The sequence below is a fragment of the Orycteropus afer genome, unplaced genomic scaffold (genome assembly GCF_000298275.1).
Source record: "Orycteropus afer afer isolate SDZICR_OR568_19922 unplaced genomic scaffold, OryAfe1.0 scaffold00291, whole genome shotgun sequence".
NCBI lineage: Eukaryota > Metazoa > Chordata > Mammalia > Tubulidentata > Orycteropodidae > Orycteropus > Orycteropus afer.
Window position 1 is genome coordinate 1,355,706 of NW_006921878.1, and position 20,884 is coordinate 1,376,589.

The 20,884-nt window shown below is 40.1% G+C and overlaps 1 protein-coding gene across 1 annotated transcript; it reads left to right on the forward strand.

Moving 5' to 3' along the window:
• The first annotated feature begins 9,753 nt into the window (after window positions 1-9,753).
• On the forward strand, window positions 9,754-11,265 carry LOC122151033 (zinc finger protein 14-like). The gene has a single exon (XM_042782330.1). The coding sequence runs from the start codon at window positions 9,754-9,756 to the stop codon at window positions 11,263-11,265; it is 1,512 nt and encodes a 503-aa protein (XP_042638264.1).
• Window positions 11,266-20,884: the final 9,619 nt, after the last annotated feature.

Below are 20,884 nucleotides of genomic sequence, written 5' to 3' on the forward strand. Positions count from 1 at the left end.
GCATCAGGGTTGGATTATTAACATCCTGCAATATACAGAAGACACAACCTTGCTTGCTGAAAGTGAAGGTGACTTGAAGCACTCACTGATGAAGATCTGCAAAAATGGCAAGGAGGCCACATGTTCTGACCTCCTCTAACCCTACAAGGGGAAGGCAGGATTACCAGCAGTAACCCAAGGCCTATTACAGCAAGGCCAGACATGCTGCCTCCCTCCAGCCCTTTCACCAACCGTTCCTCCCAAAGCACCCACCACCTCTCTCTTGGGTTCGATAATTTGCTGCAGTGGTCACACACAACTCACAGATTATGAGGTTTATTAGGGAAGCACCAGGCTACAATTCGAGTTCAAGAAAAATGCTCAGTCTCTCTCCCAGCCCACCGTCCCTCGGCCAACAGTCTCTCACAGTCTCTTTCCCAGCAGTGCTGGTCCCTCGGTGTCTCACTCAGCAATGCGTGTCTCTTGCGTCTCTTTCCCAGCAATGCGTGTCTCTTTCGGCAGCACGTCTTCCTCAACCAGCAGTCAGAGAGAGTTCTGCCTCCAGGAGGCCTCCTTTTGAGCCTGGAAGGATGGTCAAACTAGCCAATCACAGCATCAGAACTCTAAGCACATGAGAATGGGCACTTCCCAGAACATTGTTTTGTGCCACGCCCAACAGAAATAAACCCAGTGGGGGACTTTTAAATCAGGATCTCCTCAGTTGCTCATAGAAAATCCCACCTTGGGGTTTACAAAGACTTATGGGTAGAAAAGTCACACTAAGTAATTTACTACACCGCAATATCAAAGACTGTAGTCTGCAGTATGGATTACACTTCAACATAAAATAAAAATCCTCACTATGCAGCAGTAAGCAGCATCATGATAAATGGAGAAAAGATTGAAGTTCTCAAAGATTTCATACTGCTTGTTTCCACAATCAACACCAGTGGAAGCAGCAGCCGGGGAATCAGACCATGTAATGCACTGGCAAATCTGCTGCAAAAGACCCCTTTAAAGTGCTGAAAAACGAAAGTGTCTCTTTGAAGACTAGGGTGTGCCTAACCCAAGCCATGGTATTTTCAGTTGCCTCACATGCATGTGAAAGCTGGACAGTGAATAAGGAAGACTCCATAAAAGTTGATGCATTTGAGTTGTGGTGTTGGCAAAGACTTCTGAAAGTACCATGAACTGCCAGAAGAACTAACAAATCTGTCCTGGGAGAAGTTCAGCTGGAATGCTCCTTGGAAGCAAGAATGGCCAGTTTTCATTTCACCTGTTTTGGTCATGTTGTCCGAAAGGAACACTCTCTGGAAAAGGATATCGTGCTTGGTACAGTGGAAGGTCAGCGAGAAAGGGGAAGGCCCTGAATGAGGTGGATTGACACAGCGGCTGCAACGCTGGACTCACGGATAGTGAAGAATGTGAGGCTGGCGCAGGACCAGGCAGCGTTTGGTTCTGTTGTACGTAGGTTCACTATGAGTTGGACCTGACTCGATGACACCTAACAACAGCAACAACAACAACTCTCAAGTGTTTCTACCTGCACTGGTTTTTGCCTCCAGTAACTGGTGGTGGGTGGTTCTCTGAAATCAGCCTGTCTTTTCCATTATCAGGGAGCTGGTTTGCCTTGTGACCTCAGTTCTCTGATGGATCTAAGAAGAGTGTTGATTTTAGGTTTTCCCTTCTTGACTGGATGTGAATGCTAGTTTCTAGGCTCTTTACACACTGGACCAGAAATTGGAAGTCCCTGTCTTTTACACTAATGTTTTATAATTTTTCCATTGGGTTCTTTGTATATCTTTCATTAGACTGACTGACTTCGTTAAGTTTGGTTCTTACCACAGTGCATATTAGCTTTTCAAAATTAATTTTTCTACTTTTATTAACTAAAAAGGTCTTATTTTTATGTTTATTTTATATACTGAAATCTTGCTAAAAAAATCATATTCTGTGATTTTTTTTTTTTTTCTCTTGGGGTCTTCCATGGACAATTGTTACAGCTATGCACAAAAAAGCCAAGTTTTTCTTCCTTACGTTTTTGTACATGTGTCTATTTTCTGGCACCACTGGTTTGAGTCTGTAATACACTGTTCTCTAAGAGTGAGATAACGGACTTCCTTGTTTTGTATCTAATTATTTTGGAAAAGACAAATTTGTGCCATTTATATGTTCTTCTTGCACATTCATTTTTCTGTATGCCCTTGCTATGCGTGTTATCATCTATTACTGATCCTAAGAATTTTGTCATGTATCGGTGTTGAATATTACAGATTGTTTTTCAGCATGTTTTGAGGTGATTTCAGGTAAACACATAATTTGATTAGAATACTTTATTGTAAAATACAATATCCATGCAGGAAAATGCATGTTATATGTTTTATTCTATGAAATGAACTGCAGTTATGTGTGTAGAACAAGCATTCATAACATAAAATCCACTTGAAATGAAGCCCAGTGGCAGGCCCATTACTGCTGTTAGGTACCATCAAATCGACTCCGACTTACAGGGACCATTTGTCTAACAGGATGAAACACTGCCTGGTCCTGTGCTGTCCTCACAGTTGTTGGCTGTGCCTGAGACCATTGTTCCAGCCACTGTGCCAGTCCATCTCCTTGAGGTTCTTCCTCTTTTTTGCTGACCCTGTTTTATCAAGCACAATGTTCTGCAGAGACTGTCCCTCTTGATATGTAAGTGAGTTAAAGCCTCACCATTTTAGCTTCTAATGAGTATTCGGGCTGTACTTCTTCTAAGGCAGATTTATTTGTTCTCTTGGCAGTCCATGATATGTTCATTATTCTTTGCCAACACCATAATACAAATGAACAAATGAGTCTATTCATTTTCAGTCTTCCTCTTTCATTATGCACCTTTTTCATCTAGATGAGGCAGTTGCAAATATCATGGCTTGACTCAGTCGCACCTTTGTCATCAAAGTGATGGTAGCTTTTTAAGATTTTAAAGAGGTCTTTTGCAGCAGATTTGCCCAATTGGATATGTGATTTCATTATCTGCTGCTTCCATAAGTGTTGATTGTGAATTCAAATAAAATTAAATCCTTGACCAACTTAAGGATTTTCTCTGTTTATCATGATTTTGCTCATTGACCTAGTTGTGAGGTTTTTGTTTTCTTATGTTGAGGTATAATCCACACTGAAGGCTGTAGACCTTCATCAGGAAGTGCTTCAAGTTTTCTTGCCTTGCAGAAAGCAGAGTTGTGTCATCTACATCGTAGAGGTTGTTAATGAGTCTTCCTCCCATCCTGATGTCACATTTCTCATATGGTCAAGCTTCTTGGCTTATTTCCTCAGCAGACAGATTGAATACACATAGTGAAAGGATACAACCCTGCAACAAACCTTTTCGGATTTTAAACTATGGAAAATGTTTACTTCTCATAACAGAATTAGGTCAGCCAGATAACTCATGCCAGGGATGACACCACGGCCATCTGGCTTTGAAAGGTGCGTCATCCCCCGCCCTTCATCCTTCCGTCTTTGCCATAGTCTAGTCAGTTTTGTTCTAGCCATTCGAAGCAGGGTGAGGGAAGTTCTTTATATGGCCGTTTGCCTTGACTTTGGGAAACCAGCTTGAGAATTTTTTTTTTTCCCTAAGCCATGTGTAGTTGACTTTGTTCAGTTTTTTTTTTTTTTTTTTACCACGGAGGGTTTGTTACATTTTCTGGGTAAGCTGTGAACAACCTGCTTTGGTACTTTTTGTCTGCAGCCTGCTTTGGTTGTTATGCCTTCACAGGGCTTGGTCAATATACTATGCTTTTAAGTTCTTCTAAAACCAGAAAAACAAACCCACTGCCTTTGAGTTGATCTGACTCATAGCAATTTTATAGGACTGGGTAAAACAGAGTTCCAAGTCTGTAATCTTCATGGAAGCAGACTACCATATATTTCTCCCACAGGGCAGCTAGTATGTTCAAACCACCAACCCTTTGGTTAGCAGCTGAGCACCAGTATGTCACCAGGCCTCATTCCATATATAAAGTTGTTACAGGGAGCCTTTCCCCATCAGGGGTCAGCCCCATCAAGCTCTTGCCTCTACTGACCAAGAGTGACAAGGAGAGGCTTAGATTTCCCACATGAACAAATCTTCTATTAAGAGAAAGTGGCTCATGAGCAGAGACAAAGAGGGACTAAGCAACACTAGCGTTTTCTCTCTGAGCAAGGATTTGCTGAGGTTTTTAAAGGTTTTGAAACAGGTGGGGGTTTTCTTAGAAGGGGTGGTAGTTTCCTAGAAAGGGGTGGCACTGTGGAAATTGGGTGCATATGCAGGAGTTGCGGGGGTTGCCAGGATACTTGACATGACTTATATGGGATGTCATGCATATGCCATCCCTTGGGCCGCCAGTTAGATTCTCAGCCCATGTCCTTGCCTTAATACTGCCACCCCAGAAAGGTCATATAGTAGTCATCTTGCAGTAATGTGTGCATGCCTGGGGAGCTGAGGAGGTTTTAGGGGGCCCAGAAACACCTGTAAAATAGCTTGCAAAATAGAGAGCATAGAACTGGATAGGTTGCTCTTCCGTACCCTATGTTCTAGGATATGGGTTAGTCTTTATATAGCAGTTAGGCTTGTAGCTTGTGTTTTTAGTTAACCTTCCAGGTCCTGTCACCTTCTGCCTATCTCAAAGTCACTATAGACTGCAAATGCAGTGACTATAGGCTACTGTGGAAATGAAGTTCCTGGCCTCCCATCAGGGGATTGGTTAGTTTGTGGCCCTGGTGGGAGGGCCATGCATTGAAATTGATGAAAAGTTTGCTTATATATGCAGCCAACTGCACAGAGATTGGAAGACAGAAGCGGAAGGAAGAACAAGCAAAGAGAGAAGAGGCAGGAAACCTTCTAAAAGAGCTGTGACATAGGCTGAGGGCTGTAACACTGAAGATGGTGGCAGGCCTGAAAGAGACCCTGTGGCAATGCCGATGATAGAAACGATGAAGGTGGACAGAACTGTCCTTGGGGCCAAGGGGAGTCCTGTTTTGCTGGGACTGAGAGGAGCCTGTCCTGCGGGGGCCAAGAGGAGCCTGTCCTATAGCTCTGAGAAGAGGCTTGCACCGCTGAGAGAGCTGTCCTGCACTAAGAAGGGAGACTTTGCCTACATGCTTCCTGTTCCTGGTCCTGAGTTGTAGTCTGTTGATCCTAATTTCCGAGTTGTATCTTGTTACTTCCTTAATAAATCTAATTGTAAGTATGGCTGGTGAGTTTGTGTGCCCATTACACTGGCTTTTCAAAGCCAGCAGAGAAGTAGAGTGCAGTGGGGAGGATAGCAGGTGTCAGGAGGGTTGTAGAGAGAAGGTATGTCTGACCTACACCTCACAGGAATCAGCTTTGAGCTGATCATGATTCCCGTTTGCTCTACTGGAGATGGGTTCTGGCACAGTTGTTATTCCCACCATTTTACACCCACGTTCACACCAACTGTGCCAGGGGTCCTAAAGACCAACTCCTGGTTCAGGATTTGGCATATAATCATACTCACAGTTGTTAGGTCATAACAAAAGAACACAAAGCAAAACCAGCTTGGGGAAAGTGTATATGAAGAAACATCCATTATGTGTGTGTGTGTGAGATTTGTAGTTTTTACCATATTTTAGTATGTAATTTATCAGGCACATAAGAGTCCTTTAACAGTAGAATAATCCAGATTGTACTGTATTCCTCCAGTAGTGATTTGTGATTGCAGATGTGAAATCTTGTCCAGCAGGCCAGCTTATTAGAGAGATGGTTCCTAGAATTCTCACTAGCAGATGATCATATCATCATATAAGTACCTCCTGCCCAGCATGTGCCAAAATTCTGGACTCACTCTAGAAAAGCAGGGATTCAGCATAAACCATATTGTTTTCATAAACAGTTAAGTACAGTGGACCACTCTTCATGCACGGTGGTTAGAACCATCTTGAAATCCAGATTCTCACACAGTAACCAAGGGCGAACTTTGCCAACAGACCTTCATAAGCATAAGATGTCCCATGTCTACATTAACTCTTCTGCACACTAGATAGTGGAACTTGGTTACCAGAATGTATAAGATTGCTTTACCATCTGCGTTAAGCTGACCTTGGGGGCTCATCTCCCTGTGTGCCAACCCTAGGGGCATTCCTGTATTGCTGCTGCTTTTCTAATTAGGTCAGTCCAGCAGCAGCAGCATTTCTGTACAGTAGTATTTTCTCTTTCCCTGCTCATGGATGTGAGTAGGCCGATGGTCTTTTTGTGACCAGGATTTAGGGGGACCATGCAGCACAGTGGGGTTAGACTGTCATGCTGTGTGCTCAACAATAAGTGTGGAAATGAGTGAAGTTGGCTGTGCATCTTCTAGAGCAGCTCTGGGGAATCACTTCTTCCTGGAAGTTGAGGCAAGGAGTATGTTCTTTTAGTGAAAAGCACTGCTAAGCCTCTATGTATGTTATATTCCTGGGAAAATTCACAGTCCAATGTTTTTGAACTTAGTTAACTCCTCAGCAAAGTTGGCCTCATATCCTCTGCCTTATTCATAGAGTACTTTTTTATGGCTCTGAAAGAAAGAGCTTTGAAGTATCTAACCATCTTTGTGTGTGAGTGTGTTTGTGTGTGTGGGGGCATGTAAGGTCAAGATTGGTGGACAGCAGCACTGAGGCTCTGCAGTGTAAGGAATTTGTGGGGGGTCTAAGTTCTAATGTCTTTTCCTCCTTTCTGAGCTCTAACTTCACCATAATATCCTGTTTCTATGAAATAATACAAAGAGGAAGGGGAGACACTGAGGTTGTGATACTTATAACACAAATAAGTTGAGATGAACACTGCTTCAGAAAGAGTTTCATTAGCCATTAGAACCTGTACATTTTTAATGGCCTAGCATTTTAAAGATACTGCGACTGGATGGCTTTTGTTTGCAAATTGAGTTTCAGTAGGCCCCTTAACCTCACACATTCAGTGAGGGAAATGGAAAAAATGCAAATCACTCAAAGAGTTTTTATTTCTTAATACCTCTTATAGGTATGGTCCATGCTTCTTGTAGTGCTAAGTGGGGTGGTGAACAGTAGGAAAGCAGATTAGATAGCTTCTTCAAAAGGCATTGATGGTCTTAAAATGGAAAGAGTTGTTTCACTGGTGTAGTATCTTTTGTACTGAAACCTTCGGATGGAGAAGAATAAGACTTGAAGTGGTCACAATGAAAAGGTGGGAACAAGCTCCATGTCTCAGCAGTGGTGTTTAATCTGTGAGATGTTGTTGTTGTTGTTATGTGTCGTCAAGTTGGCCCCAACTCATAGCGACCCCTCCTTGGGTTTCCGAGGGAGTATCACTACGGGAGTAGATTGCCCAACCTTCCTTCCAAGGAGTGACTGGTGGGTTTGAACTGCCATCCTTCTAGTTAGCAGTCAAGTGCTTTAGGCACTACGCTACCAGAGCTCCCAATCTACGAGAAAGTGTATATAAAAACAGAGTAAGAGCTCTGCTATCAGACTCAGGGTAGTTAGGAGATCCCAGAATCCTGGTTCGTGTTCCTATGGATTGAGTCCCAGTGCTCTCTGCTTCACCCATCCTCCTGCACACATACATCATATGTTTTAGGAATCCGTCGTCTTTGAGGATGTGGCTGTGAACTTCACTCTGGAGGAGTGGGCTTTGCTGGATCCTGTTCAGAGGAAGCTCTACAGAGATGTGATGCTGGAAACCTTCAGGAACTTGGCATCAGTAGGTAAGAATGACTTTGCTTCTTCACTTAATTATTTAGAAAACAAACAAGCAGTTTCTGCTTATCAGGCCTGGTCCAGAATTTGAAAGGTAGAAAGAAGAATATATTGTTCAGTAAGACAGACATGGTCACCACTGACATGGAGGTAGAATCTTATTTCTCCATGCAATGAAAATCTGTGTGTTAAACTGAGTTTTTCTTTATGTCTTGGATAAAAGACTTGAATCTCTTTTATTGTCATCTGTATGGATATAAGTTTCATAGGTAATTTTTGGGCCCGGAGAAGTTTGTTTTTGAAAACTTCATGAGAATTTTACTGTGCCTGTGAAGTGGCTTTCAGTTTTGACCCTTTGTGCCTGTTATTATTGAAGTATTTAAACACCTAAACCAAATTTTTTGTTTGCTATCAGGAGCTTTCTTCCTTGTAAGATTTGTACACTTTTTGCTTTCAGATGATGAGACTCCATTAAAGCCCGATGGGTCAGTTTCTCAACAGGATACTCATGAGGAAAAAATATCCATGGAAGGTAAAATAGTAAAATCTACAAGAAATGATCCTTGGACCTCCATTTTTGGAAAAATGTGGGAAGGCCTTAGTATTGAAGATCAGCATAATAACCAGGGGATACCTCTGAGGTGAGTACCCAATGCAAGAGAACACAGTATCTAAGGACAGAATCTTACTATTTCATGAAATTAAAAGAACATGCAAATGAACAAAAAACTCAAAAACACCTAGCTCCATCTTTATTCACAAGCAATTTTCAGAGCAAAGTTTTCTTTAAATGTGACTGCAAAAACGGCAAGGAGGCCACATGTTCTGACCTTCTCTAATCCCACAAGAGGAAGACAGAATCACCATCAATAGCCCAAGGCCTATTCCTGCAAGGCCAGACATGCTGCCTCCCTCCAGCCCTTTCACCAACTGTTCCTCCCAAAGCACCCACCACCTCTCTCCTGGGTTTGATAATTCGCTGCAGTGGCCACACAGAACTCACAGATTATGGGGTTTCTTAGGGAAGCACCAGGCTACAATTCAAGTTCAGGAAAAATGCTCAGTCTCTCTCCCAGCCCACCGCCCCTCAGCCAACAGTCTCTCACAGTCTCTTTCCCAGCAGTGCTGATCCTCGGTGTCTCACTCAGCAATGCATGTCTCTTGTGTCTCTTTCCCAGCAACACGTGTCTCAGGAGCACGTGTCTCTTTCAGCAGCACATCTTCCTCAACCAGCAGTCAGAGTTCTGCCTCTAGGAGACCTCCTTTTGAGCTTGGCAGAGTGGCCAAACCAACCAATCATAACAACAGAATTCTAAGCACCTGAGAGTGAGCCTCCCATAACATTGCATTGTGCCACACCCAACAGAAATAACCCAGGTGGATAACATTTACAATCAAGAGCTCCTCAGTTGCTCATTCCACCACTGGTTTACAATGACTTATGGGTAGAAAAGCCATACTAAGTAATTTACTACACTGCAGTGACTTAGACATTGAGTGTTTAAAACATAATTCCATTGGAAACTGAAAAAATACTATATATTTAAAAAAACAGTTTTAATAATGGCTGTGGTCTATTTCTTTTTCAGAATATTCAGTTTATTCCATTTTCGAACAATTTACAGGGTAGAAAATAAGGAAGGTCTAATTCGTATATGGGAACTCTGGTGGCGTAGTATCTAAGGCATTTGACTGCTAACCAGAAGGCTGGTGGTTCAAACCCACCAGCCATTCCTCAGAAGGAAGATTGAGCAATCTATTTCCATAGAGATACCACCTCAGAAACCCAAGGAGGGGTCTCTATGAGTTGGGACTGACTCGACCGCAGTGAGTTTGGTTTTGGTAATACGTATTTATTATTTAAATGGTTAAAAAGGAATTCTACTGTTAACAAATATTAATAAATCAATAGTACATTATAATGTGCTTCTGTGTTTTAACAGAGATTATATGGTTGAGAGACTCTGTGAAAGTAATGAAGGTAATCAATGGGGAGAAACCTTCAGCCAGATTCCAAATCTTAACCTGTATAAGAAAACGACTACTCGAGTCAACCCACATGAATGCACTGAGTGTGGAAAAGTCTTCATGTACCCTTCATCATTTAAGAGGCACATTGCAAGTCACTCTGGACACAAGCCATATCAATGTCCGGAATGTGGGAAGGGCTTTGGTTTTCCATCAGAACTAAGAAGGCATGTGAGGATTCACAGTGGGGAAAGACCTTATGCTTGTGAGTTATGCTGGAAAACCTTCATTCATCTCCGATCCTATCGAAGGCATGAAAAGGTCCATAGTAAAGAGAAACTTTATGAATGTAAACAGTGTGGAAGTACCTTCAGTTTTCTCGACTCCTTTCAAAGGCATGAAAGGACTCACAATAAGGAGAAATTCAATGAATGCAAGGAATGTGGGAAAGCCTTCAAGTGGCCCTCATCTTTAACAAGACATATGAGAACACACAGTCGAGAGAAGCCGTATGAATGTAAGCAATGTGGGAAAGCCTTCAAATGGCCCATATCTTTACAAACACACATAAGAACACACACTGAAGAAAAATCTTACAAATGTAAGCGATGTGGGAAAGCTTTCATTTGGCCCATATCGTTACGTACACATAGGAGGTCACACTGTGGAGAGAAATCCTATGAATGTAAACAATGTGGGAAAGCTTTCAGTTGGCCCATATGCTTACAAAGACATATGAGAGTGCACACTGTAGAGAAACTTTATGAGTGCAATCAGTGTGGGAAAACATTCCGTTGGCACTTTTCCTTACGAAGACATTTGATAACACACTCTGGAGCCAAACCATATGAATGTAAGGACTGTGGGAAATCCTTCAGTTGGCCTATATCCTTACGAGAGCATATGACAAAGCACTCTGGCAAGATATTCTATGAATGTAAGGAATGTGGGAAAGCATTCTATTATCTCCAATCCCTTCGAAGGCATGAAAGGACTCATAGCAAAGAGAAACTCTATGAATGCAGGCAGTGTGGGAAAGGCTTCAATCAACTCTTCTACCTTCGAAGGCACGTGAGAATGCATAGTGGAGAGAAACTTTATGAATGTAAGGAATGTGGGAAAACCCTCAAGTGGGCCTCATCCTTAACAATACACATGAGAATGCACACAGGAAAGAAGCCCTTTGAATGTAAGCAATGTGGGAAAGCCTTCAATTGGTCTATCTCTTTACGAGCACATATGAGAATGCACTCTGGCGAGAAACCCTATGAATGTAAGCAATGTGGGAAAGCTTTCTATTGGTCCATATCTTTACGAGCACATATGACTACACACACTGGAGAGAAACCTTATGTGTGTAAGCAGTGTGGCAAAGGTTTCAATCAGTTGTCATACCTTCGACGGCACGTGAGAATGCATTCTGGAGAGAAACCATATGAATGTAAACAATGTGGGAAAGCCTTCAAATGTCCCTCATCTTTACCAAAACATATGAGAACTCACACTGGAGAGAAACCCTATGAATGTAAGGAATGTGGAAAGGCTTTCGTTTCTTCCTCAGCCTTACGATATCATGTGAAAACACACAGTAGAGTTGAGCACTGTCAGTATAATGTGGGAATGCCTCCTTAAAGCTAATTCATATGTAATGCTCTCAAAAATTCACACCAGGAGAAGAATCCTATGAAAGTTATACATGTGGTATTGCTTTTATCAGTAATTCATCTTTTAAGTGAACTCATTGGGAGTATATATTTCATTATTTCAGCAAAAAAGTAGTAAGAAAAGAAAGAATTCTGTTGGTACTTTTAGCTATAATACAAAAGTTTGCCCGTATATTGTTTTTTCTTATTATTAAGTTCATCTTTTATTTTTCAAGTTTAAAGTCTTCTGGACCCCATGGGTTTTTGGAGTGTGTTTTTAATATGCAGTGAGATATAATTTTCTTGAAGATTTTAGTTCTGCAAGTAAGTGGTTAAATGACACGTTGGTATCTGTTGGAATTTGTTCATAGGCCTAGGTACTGGTTCACTGTTATCATTATTTACATTCTTTCTTATTGAGATAATTTTTTTTTCATTGCCAGAGAGGCCTTATTCCATATTCCATGGTAGTTCTTGGTAGAAATCAGTAATTATGCAAAGTTGTTCTGAAGGTATATTATGGAGTGAATCGTTACTTTCAACATTTGTTATTTCATTGTGGGTCATATGGGAAATTAAATTTACCAGAATCACTGCTCTGTGTAATTCCATGTTCAAATCTCCAGATTTGAATGAGATTTGGAGAAAACAAGTGAGGAATGTATTGCTGATGTTTTGTAGTCATAATCCAGGGATACAGACAGATGGCATGGATGCCTTTTTGGACATCAGTTTTCAGCTAATGTTCGTATTTCATGGTCCTGCTGTTCAAAAGTACCCTCAAAGCAAAAAGTATTTGGCTTCCATTTTTCTCAGGCATAGGCTTCCAAAGATGTCTCCATGATCTTGACATCAAGGGGTCCTCTTCTGTGGTGAGACAACCAATTTGATGATTTCCCTACAACCCTTACATAAAACATAAATGCCACTGATGAAACTGTTGTGGTTGGTCATCTTTGCTGCTGCTCTATCTCATCTCTTCTGTATATCTTAGTATATTTCTATAAGGTCTGATTTGCATAGTGAACATCTTGTTCTTTTGTTCTCTAGTGGTTCTGTGTCCTGATATCAGGACAGCTACAATGGTGAAGCAAACAACAACAACAGAAAAAAAAAAAAAAAGTGGGTTTTGTTACATATATATTTACAATAATTAAGAGAAAGAAAAAAAAAAAACATGGTATTTTGTTTCCTTACTACATTTATTATCTCACCATATTTTTTAGTGTGCGCTGACCCCATCTTTCCACATGCTAACAAGCATCTTTGTCATATTAGAGGAGCTTCCTGGTACTTAAAACTGAATACAGTCCTACTGTGTATGTTCAGTTATTATGTTTGATCCTGTGTCATTAAAAACTTTATTTAAAAAAAAAAAAAAAAAACACCATATGTGAGTATTTCTTAGAAATAGCCGATGTTTTTCCCTTCAAATCAGTTATATACTAACAAATGTTATTCTTTACAGAGTTTACATGATAATAGGAAAAGTCTATTTGCATTTACGTATTTCAAATTAACTTATTTTTTCAATTATAGCATTATACATTTTGAATCGCTATTACTGTTTCACACGTTTTCCACCCATATGTGTTCACATATTTTTATTTTATCTATTTGTTAATAATAAAAACTTAAATAATGGTTTGGTCAGTGAAATCTATACAGACTCCATCAGGATCACTCCTGTAGCCAAAGGGAATTATATATATTAGTTACAGCAATTAGAAAAAACATGTAAAGAATTGTGGAATGGTTCAGTCAATGAGTTTTTGAAAGGACTTAACAGATTTGGACATCATTTTGGTGATTGGGTTGAGTGTTCAAGTGATCACTTCCCATTGGATTAGATGCTCTCAGGCCATGAATGTAATTATTTGATTAGAAATATTAAAAGTTCTTGTCTAGAAGGCATTAAAAATTGAGTGGAGCTAAGCTCTATGCTAAAGAAGCAGCAGCTAGTTACGTTAGTGAGAAGTGGGCAGTGTTTGTGTTTTATACAGGATGAGAAGATAGGAGCTTTTGTTTTAATGATCCACAGAGACTTAAAGGGATATTTTCTTTTTCCAAGGTGTCATTTACATGCATTTCGGCTAGCTCGGAGAAAATAATACATATGCTTTCTGTTTTATTAAAGAGCAGGCAGTATCCAGTCTCTCTCCATTTGTTCCTTTTTGTGTTCTTGTAACACTACAGATATATTTGTTACTTGGCAATCTGTTTCTCATTTGAAACTCTCTCACCCTCCAGTCATCCCTCCTATCATACAAACAAAGGAGTTAGTTACTTAGTACATTCTGACACATGCTTACATAAATCATATTAACAGTATAAATGGGAACCAAGGGTATTATTTTAGAGTGATGATGGGTTTTGTATCTTAATAGTGGTAGCTTAAATATTTATATATGAAAATTCATGGAGCTGGCCTTAAAATTGCAACTTTTACTGTCTTTACCCACACATGCACACAAACACATATAAAACAAAACCTAACTCACTGCCATCAAATCATTTCTGACTCATAGCAACCCCTTCTTGGGTTTCCAAGGCAGTATCTATGGAAGTAGATTGCCCAATCTTCCTTCTGGTTAGCAGTCAAATTGCTTTAGGCAGTGCACCCCCACAGCTCCCATATATATATATAAATATTTATATATATACATTTACACAATATACTTGGTGAAAATATACACAACAAAACTTAAACCAATTCAATTTCTACATGTACAATTCAGTGACATTAGTTACATTCTTAATGAAGTCATCTCAGTTTGTCAATGAACGTGGTGAAGATACTGTGCTTAGAAGATCGAGAGGAAATGGTCTAAACCAAAATTACACTGGTACTAGGTAGGGAAATTGGGATACAGAAAAAACAATGGCCTCAGGTCATTTTCTCACAAAATGTTAGTCAACCTTATTAAACTCTACTCATAACTTCTGTCCTATGTGAGCCAAAAGTCCTGTTTTTGTTTTTTTTTATTACGTCATGTTTGTTCTTACAAAGTACATTCTGTTGATAATTTGTCAACAAAGATACATAGCCAAGGGAATTTTAGCCAATAACCATTCAAAATACTTTCTTCACAGCAGTTGGCTGTCTTGACTCATTTGTGTTACACTGAATGAATGTCACATCTTAGTAAATCACCATTAATTTTGTCTTCTAATATTAACTTCACTGAATATTTTCTAGGAATAGAAGAAATGCTATTTTTATTACTGCTTATTTGTGCATTCATCCTTAGTATTAATATTAAGTCATGGTTTCCTTGCAGAAATAAAGTTTTGTTGTTGCTTTTTTCCTCCATCCATTAACCTATTAAAGGATATGTTTGTTACATCCAGGTTTTGGAAATTATGAATAAAGCTGCTATAAACATATGTGTGGAGGTTTTTGCGGACTAAACTGCTTATTAGGTTGGGATGTTAATCCCCGCTGTTCCAGCTATGGTATCTTTGTTGCTGTGTGTGAATCTGTTTTCTGGATCAGATGTTCACCTGTTGATTTATAAGATGCATTTGTTCACCACACACTTTTTGCTAAATTGGTACAATGAGCATCAATTTTCCTTTACTTGGCAGGCACCACAGGGTAGTTTTACTGTGTTATCTCAGGGATAGATCATCTGTCCTGGTCATTGTCAAAGTATATCCCACACCCTACATGTTAAATGATGGAATATTAATGCTGTGAAAGTTCATGGACCAACATTCATTAGTTTTACTTTCTAGGGGTTCAGTGGACTGTGAATACAGTGAGATAGGTTTTTATAATATGTGTTACTCCTTTTTTGTAATAGGTGCCTTTTGGTCGATTCCCTCTCATAGGTACTTTATGTACAGCAAGGAAACCCTGCATGGTTCCGCACCATCCTCCCAACCATGCTGTGCTTGAGCCCATCATTACAGCTACTGTGCCAATCCATCTTGATGAGGGTCTCCCTTTGTTTTCCCTGACCCTCCACCAAGCATGCTCTCCTTCTCTAGGGACTGAGCTCTTCTGACAACATGATCAAAGTACCTGAGACAAAGTTTGGCCATAATTGCCTCTTAAGGAGCATCCAGGCTGTACCTCTTTCAAGACTGTGGTTAGTTGTTTTGTCAGTGCATAATATTTTTCATATACTTTGCCAGCAACACGATTCAAAGGCATCATAATTCTTCACAGTAATTTACTCATCGTCCAGTTTTCACATGCGTATGAGACAATTGAAAATATGGCTTGAATCAGGCACACCTTAGTCTTCAAAGTGACATCGCTGGTCTTTATCACTTTTAAAAGTTCTCGTGTGGCCCATTTGCCCAGTATAATTTAGTGTCGGATTTCCTGACTGCTGCCTCTGTAGGTGTTGATTGTGGATACAAGTAAAATGAAATCCTTGTCAACTTCAGTCTCTTCTCTATTTATTATGATGTTGTTTATTGGTACAGTTGTGAGGGTTTTTGTTTTCTTTATGTTGAGGTATAATCCATACTGAAGTCTAGTCTTTGATCTTCATCAGTAAGTGTTAAAAGTCTCCACTTTCAGCAAACAAGGTTGTGTCATCTGCATGCCACAGGTTGTTAATGAGTCTTCCTCTAATCCTGATGCCATGTTCTTCATGTAGCCCACCACTTTGTCAGTTTGTTGGTCTGTGCTTTCTTGCGTGGTGTGATGCTGTAAGCTATGCCACTGGTATTTCGAATACCAGCAGGGTCACCCATGGTGGACAGGTTTCAGCAGAGCTACCAGAATAAGATAGACTAGGAAGAAGGATTTGGTGGTCCACTTATGAAAAAATTGACCACTAAAATCCTTATGAATAGCAGACACCTCTTAGTGCCCACCAAAAAGAAAGGAGCACCAGCTAGGAATCTTATGGTGGGTACATATATCACATTTTGCATTCTATTTAGTCATTTATTGAATGACACATTATAATATTTATATACATATTTAGTCATTTATTGAATGACAAAAAACAGGTTTGAGTATAACCCAGAACAAAAAGAAATGTTGTATAACGGATTTTCCACCTTTCCTTAGTTTTGATGTCCTTGACAGTTTGAGGTGGATGAGTCAGGTGTTTTGTAGAATGTGCCTCTATTTGTGTTACGTTGTTGCTCATGATAAGGCTGGGGTCGTGAGTTTTTTAGGAGAAAGACCACAGAAGTAAAGTGCAGTTGTTATGTCAAGAGTAAATACTATGATTATGCCATCACTGTTGACCTTGGTTACTTGGCTGAGGACATGTTTATCCACTTTGTCCATTGTGAAGTTATTTTCCCCCTCCTTCCAGCCTTCGGTTTCCATTTTGAACCCTTTAGAAGGAGGTGACTATGCACACTGTCTACATTTACCTGGTAAGCTGTTAAGTTTCCCTTCCTCAAGGTCAGGGTATATACATAAAGTATGTGGAATTCTGCCAAGGAGATTTGTCACTTGCCCTTGTATTTACCTATGTATTTACTCAGTCCTTTATGGCCGTATGGACTTGTGGATATTTCCTTTATACTTGAGTTTTAATTTTAGTACTTACTCCATTTTTAATGCCCATAGTTGACTATTAGATAACTTTTTAATGATTGCCTTATTTTCCAGGTTTGTTTTTGTATCCTTGAATGCCCTCCTCTTGCCTATACATCAGTGAACTTTTCCAGTTTTTCCATTTTCCTTCTCCCATATATAGTTATATTATTTGTACTTTGTCATGATTTGTAACATTTATACATTAGTATCCTAACCTTTGCTTGCTGAAAGTGAGGATGACTTAAGGCACCTACTGATGAAGGTTGAAGAATACAGTCTGCAGTATGGATTACATCTCAACATAAAGAAAACAAAAATCCTCACAACTGGACCAATGAGCAGCATCACAATAAATGGAGAGAAGATTGAGGTTGTCAAGGAATTCACATTGCTTGGTTCTACAATCAATGCCAACGGAAGCAGCAGTCAGGACATTAGACGACGTGTAGCATTGGGAAAGTCAACTGCGAAGGAACTGTTTCAAGTGCTGAGGAACAAGGATATCTCCTTGAGGACTAAGGTGCGCCTGACACAAGCCATGATATTTCCAATCGCCTGGTATGCATGTGAGAGCTGGACAATGAATAAGGAAGACCGAAGAAGAGTTGATGCTTTTGAGTTGTGGTGCTGGCGGAGAATGCTGAAAGTACCATGGACTGCTAAAAGAACTAACACATCTGTCCTGGAGGAAGTGCAGCCAGAATGCTCCTTGGAAGCAAGAATGGCCAGACTTCATCTCACCTATTTTAGTCATGTTGTAAGAAGGGACCATTCCCTGGAGAAGGATGTCATGCTTGGTAGGGTGGAGGGTCGACGAAAGAGGGGGAGGCCTTCAAGGAGATGGATTGATACAGTGGCTGCGATGATGGGCTCAAGTATAGCAGGGATTGTGGGGCTGGCACGGGATCGGGCAGTGTTTCATTCTGCTGTGCATGGGGTCACTATGAGTCGGAAACGACTCAATGGCATTTAACAACAACAACAACATCCTAACCTTATCCCAAACTTTGCTTTGTTGTTGTTGTTAGCTGGTGTCGAATTGGCTCCAACTCACAGTGATCCTATGTATAACAAAACAAAACAAAACACTGCCCAGTTCTGAGCCGGCCCCACAATCCTTGCTGTACTTGAGCCCATCATTGCAGTCATTGTGTCAGTCCATTTTGTTGAGGACCTTCCCCTATTTAATTGACCCTCCACTTTATCAAGCAAGATAATCTTTCTCCAGAGAATGGTCCCTTCTGACAACATGACCAAAATAAAATAGGTGAGAACAGTCTGGCCATTCTCACTTCCAAGGAGCATTCTGATTTCACTTCTTCCAGGACAGATTTGTTTGTTCTTTTGGCAGTCTATGGTATTTTCAGTATTCTTCACCAACACCACAACTCAAAATCATCTACTCTTCTTCAGTCTTCCTTGTTCATTGTCCAGCTCTCACATGCATATGAGCCAATTGAAAATACCATGGCTTGGATTAAGTGCACCTAAGTCTTCAAAGAGACATCTTTGCTCTTCAGCACTTGAAAGAGTTCTTTTGCAGCAGATTTTCCCGATGCAATATGTTGTCGTCTGATGTCTTGACTGCTGCTTCCATTGGTGTTGGTTGTGGAACCAAGTTAATAATACGAAATCTATCACAATGTCAATCTTTTCCCCATTTATTGTGATGTTGCTTATTGGTCCTGTGGTGAGGAGTTTTGTTTTCTTTATGTTGAGATGTAATCCATACTGAATACTAGGTTGTGTTGTTGTTATGTGCCATCAAGTCGGACCCGACTTACAGCGACCCCTTCTTGGGTTTCCAGGATAGTATCACTACGGAAGTAGATTGCCAGATTGCCCAACCTTCCTTCTGAGGAGTGGCTGGTGTGTTTGCTAGCCTTCTGGTTAGCAGTCAAGTGCCTCAGGCACTATGCTACCAGAGCGCCTACCGAAGACTATATATAGTCTTTGATAATCGTCAACAAGTATTTAAAGTCATCTTCACTTTCCACCAGCAGAGTTGTGTCATCTTCATATTATAGGTTGCTAATGAGTCTTCCTCCAATCCTCATGCCGTGTTCTCCATATAGTCCAGCTTCTTGGATTATTTGCTGCACATACAGATTGAATAAATATGGTGATAGGATACAACCCTTACACCCTTCCTGGTTGTAAACCATGCAGTGTCCCCTTGTTCTGTTCAAACGACTGCCTCTTAATCTGTGTGTAGGTTCCTCATGAGCACAATTAAGTGTTCTGGAATTCCCATTCTTTGCAATGTTATCCACAGTTTGTTACGATCTATACAGTCAAGGGCCTTTACATAGTCAATAAAACGCAGGTAAACATTTTTCTGGTGTTCCTTGCTCTCAGCCAAGATCTATTTGACATCAACAGTGATACCCCTGTTCTACCTCCTCTTCTGAATCTAGCCTGAATTTCTCAAAATTCCCTGTCAATATACTGCTGTAACTACATTTTAATTATCTTCAGCAAAATTTCACTTGCATATGATACTAATGATACTGTCCAATAATTTCCACATTCTGCTAGATCACCTTTCTTTGGAATAGGCACAAATAAAGGACTTCTTCCAGTTAGCTGTCTTCCAAATTTCTTGTTACAAACGATTAAGCTTCTCTAGCACTGCATCCATTTGTTGAAACACCTCAATTGGTATTCCATTGATTTCTGGAGCCTTGTTTTTCGCCATTGCCTTTGGTTCAGATTGGACTTCTACAAGTACCATTGATTCTTGATCATATGCTACCTCCTGAAATGGTTGAACATTGACCCATTCTTTTTGGTACAATGACTCATGTATTCCTTCCATCTTCTTTTGATGCTTTCTGTATCATTTAGCATTTTCCTCCATAGATTCCTTCATTATTGCAGTACAAGGCTTGAGTTTTTCCTTAGTTATTCCAATTTAAGAAATGCCAAGTGTGTTCTTCCCTTTTGGTTTTCAAACTCCAGGTCTTTGCACATTTCATCATAATGCTTTACTTCATCTTCTCAAGCTGCTCTTTTAAAATCTTCTGTTCAGCTGTTTAATTTCATCACTTCCATTTGCGTTATTTTACATTCAAGAGCAAATTTCAGAGTCTCTTCTGACATCCACTTTTGTCTTTTCTTCCTTCCTTCCCTGTCTTTTTAATGTCCTTTTCCTATCTTTGTGTATGAAGTTCTGGATGTTATCCCACAACCCATCTGGTCTTCTGTCATTGGTATTCGTTGCATCAAACCTGATCTTCCGATGGTCTCTCAATTCAAGTGGGATAGAATCAAGGTCATATTTTGGATCTCGTGGATTTGTTTGCATTTTCTTCAGCTTCAAGTTAAACTTGCATAGGAGCAATCAGTGGTTGTACCACAGTCACCTTCTGGCCTTGTTTTGGCTGTAGATACTGAGTTTCTCCATCACCTCTTTTGACAGATGTAGCCCATCTGATTCTGGTGTATTCCATCTGGCAAGGTCCACGTATGTAGTTGCTGTTTATGTTGTTGGAAAAAGGTATTTGGAATGAATAATTCTTTGGTCTTGCAAAATTCTATCACGTGATCTCCAGCGTTATTTTGTTCACCAGGACCATATTTCTGAACTACTGGTTATGCTTCTTTGTTTCCACCTTTCGCATTCCAGTCACCAGTAATTATCAGTACATCTTGATTGCATGTTTGGTCAATTTCAGACTGTAGAAGTTGATTTAAAAAATCTTCAGTTTCTTTATCTTTGGCTTTAGTGGTTGGTGCATAAATTTGAATAATTTTATATTAACTTGTCTTCCTTGTAGGCATATGGATATTATCCTATTACTGACAGTATTGTACTTCAGGATAGATCTTGAAATGTTCGTTTTGGTGATGAATGCAACACCATTCCTCTTCAGTTTGTCATTCCTGGCATGGTAGACCATTGATTGTCTGATTCATAATGGCCAATTCTAGTCCATTTCTTCATTTCATTTTTGATAACTTCTAGTCTTCTTAGATTCATACTTTGTACATTCCATATTCTGATTATTAATGAATAATTGTAGCTGTTTCTTCTCATTTTGAGTAGTGCCCCATCAGCAAATGAAGATCCCAAAACCTTTACTCCATCCAC